We start from the raw sequence: 1,892 nt of genomic DNA, 5'->3' as shown, positions 1-1,892 counted from the left end.
GTGGTTCAACGCGGCGCTCGAAGAAGAACCCCAAGACTTGGACGTTCTGAAGAAGCGCCTGGCGGCCGCCATCCGATTCGACATGAAGATACTGGACGCTGAGTCTCGTGTCGGTCGGATACTGCACGACCTCATGCGTGTGCTGGAACAAGACCACCAGGAATGGGTGCTAACTCAGGAGCCCAAAGTTGTGGTCGAAGTCATGGCGAAGGCTGTCAAGCCAGAAGCCCTCAAGACGGCTGTGCAAAAGCAGTTACAACTCCAGCGCAACAAGGGGTTGAAAAACGATGTTTTTCGTGTTGTGAACTGGCTGCGCCATTTTGCTGTGGGTTTCCAACTCTACGTAGGCGTTGAGGAACTGCCAGCTCCGGCGGCCCCTCTGAAAGGCCATAATCCGAAGGGTGACTCGAAGAATGGCGCCCGCAGCGGTGGTGGCCGCGGTGGCAGCGGGGTCGGCGGTAAAACGGATGACAAAGGTATCTCCCCGGCGAAAATGGACGATGGCAAGTCCAAGGAAGAAAAGCCAGCAATAAGGAAGAGTTGGGTGCCTGAAATGTGGAGACACTAGCCATCGCGTCGCGGAGTATCCAAAGGTGGTGCCTGGCGAGGCGGATCGTCTACTCGAAGCGCAACTCAAGAAGTGGCGTGACGGGATTTCTGTCCTGGGCGACAAGTCCACTCTTCTGCCGACCAATCGTGGCGCTACGGTAGAAGCGCTCGTTCGGGTTGAAAACGTCCTGTTGGACACGGGTGCCGACGTAAACGTTGTTACGCGCGGCGTCGTTGACGTGTTGGCTGTGAAGGGCGCAGGCGTGACGGTCACGGAGCATAAAATGGCTCGGCTGGTCTACCGTATGGCGTCAAGGTAGAGCTGCTGTGGATGAAGCGAAGCGCCAAATTTGGTGCGGTCGTGCTGGGGACGACGTGCGGACCGTTGACGTTACGTGGTCTCCACTGCTGGATTGATGACACGTCGCCGGAGATCGACCTGATCATTAGTCGCCCTGTTATGGAATTGCTCGGATTCTCCGTGGACGCTTTGCTCGTCGGAGCACGACAGAAGGACACTGAGTGGGATGTTTGAGTCAACGACGAGCCACCTGCCCATGGCATGTCTAAACTTCAGCGTATGACGACGTCAGGACTCGGCGCCGACGAGCCGGTGCTCGCTGACGGCGACGGCATGGAGTGCGCCACGCCAGAAGTCGCGGCCGTTACCAACGAAGAACAGCGCAAAAAGATGCGGTGCTGATGTCAAAGGTCGCCGAAGCGGAGTCATGTGGACTGACCGGCGATGATGTGGAACGGTTCAAGGCCCACCTGTCAAAGTGGAGCCGCTCAAGGTGCGCATCAAGCCGAAATCGACATCGGTCAAGTGCGGTATGCGGCGTTATCCCCCGGCGCATCTGGAATACATGCGCGAGCATGTGGAGGCACTGCTATCGAACGGCATGGTTTACGCCAACAACCGGGCGACATGGGCCGCGGCGCCAAGAATCGTGCCAAAAAAGGAGTCGGGGGCGCTGCGGATGACGATCGACAGTCGTCCAATCAACGCGTGCACTGAGCCGATGCCGTGGCCGATGCCCAATCTCGACAGTGCCATGGTGTGTCTCGTGGGCACTACGGCGTATTTTACCCTCGACTGGACGAAGGGAAACTGTCAGTTGCCGCTGCATCCCGAGTCGCAGGAGTATATCTCCTTTATGACCCCCTTTGGCGTGCACACGCCGACACCTGTCTTGATGAGCCAGACCGACGCGGTGGTCTACTGCCAGTCAGTCGTGCACCTTATGTTTGGGGACGAATTGTTCCGTGGCCTGCTCGCGTGGCTTGACGACCTCCTCGGATCGTCCAAGAATGTCTCGGAACTGCTAGACTTACTCGACCGA

General features: G+C 58.0%; 1 protein-coding gene across 1 annotated transcript; it reads left to right on the top strand.

Annotated features, from left to right (window-relative positions):
* Nucleotides 1-82: 82 nt before the first annotated feature.
* H310_12525 (hypothetical protein) lies at nt 83-1,252 on the top strand (the record flags this gene model as incomplete). Its single annotated transcript, XM_008879594.1, has 4 exons — nt 83-507; nt 569-818; nt 866-1,078; nt 1,127-1,252. 4 exons carry the CDS (start codon nt 83-85, stop codon nt 1,250-1,252), a joined length of 1,014 nt encoding a protein of 337 aa, XP_008877816.1.
* Nucleotides 1,253-1,892: the final 640 nt, after the last annotated feature.

This window comes from Aphanomyces invadans (genome assembly GCF_000520115.1).
Source record: "Aphanomyces invadans strain NJM9701 unplaced genomic scaffold supercont1.40, whole genome shotgun sequence".
NCBI classification, from domain to species: domain Eukaryota; phylum Oomycota; class Saprolegniomycetes; order Saprolegniales; family Verrucalvaceae; genus Aphanomyces; species Aphanomyces invadans.
The sequence above is the reverse complement of the archived record's forward strand: the minus strand, read 5'-3'. Positions and strand labels throughout refer to the sequence as shown.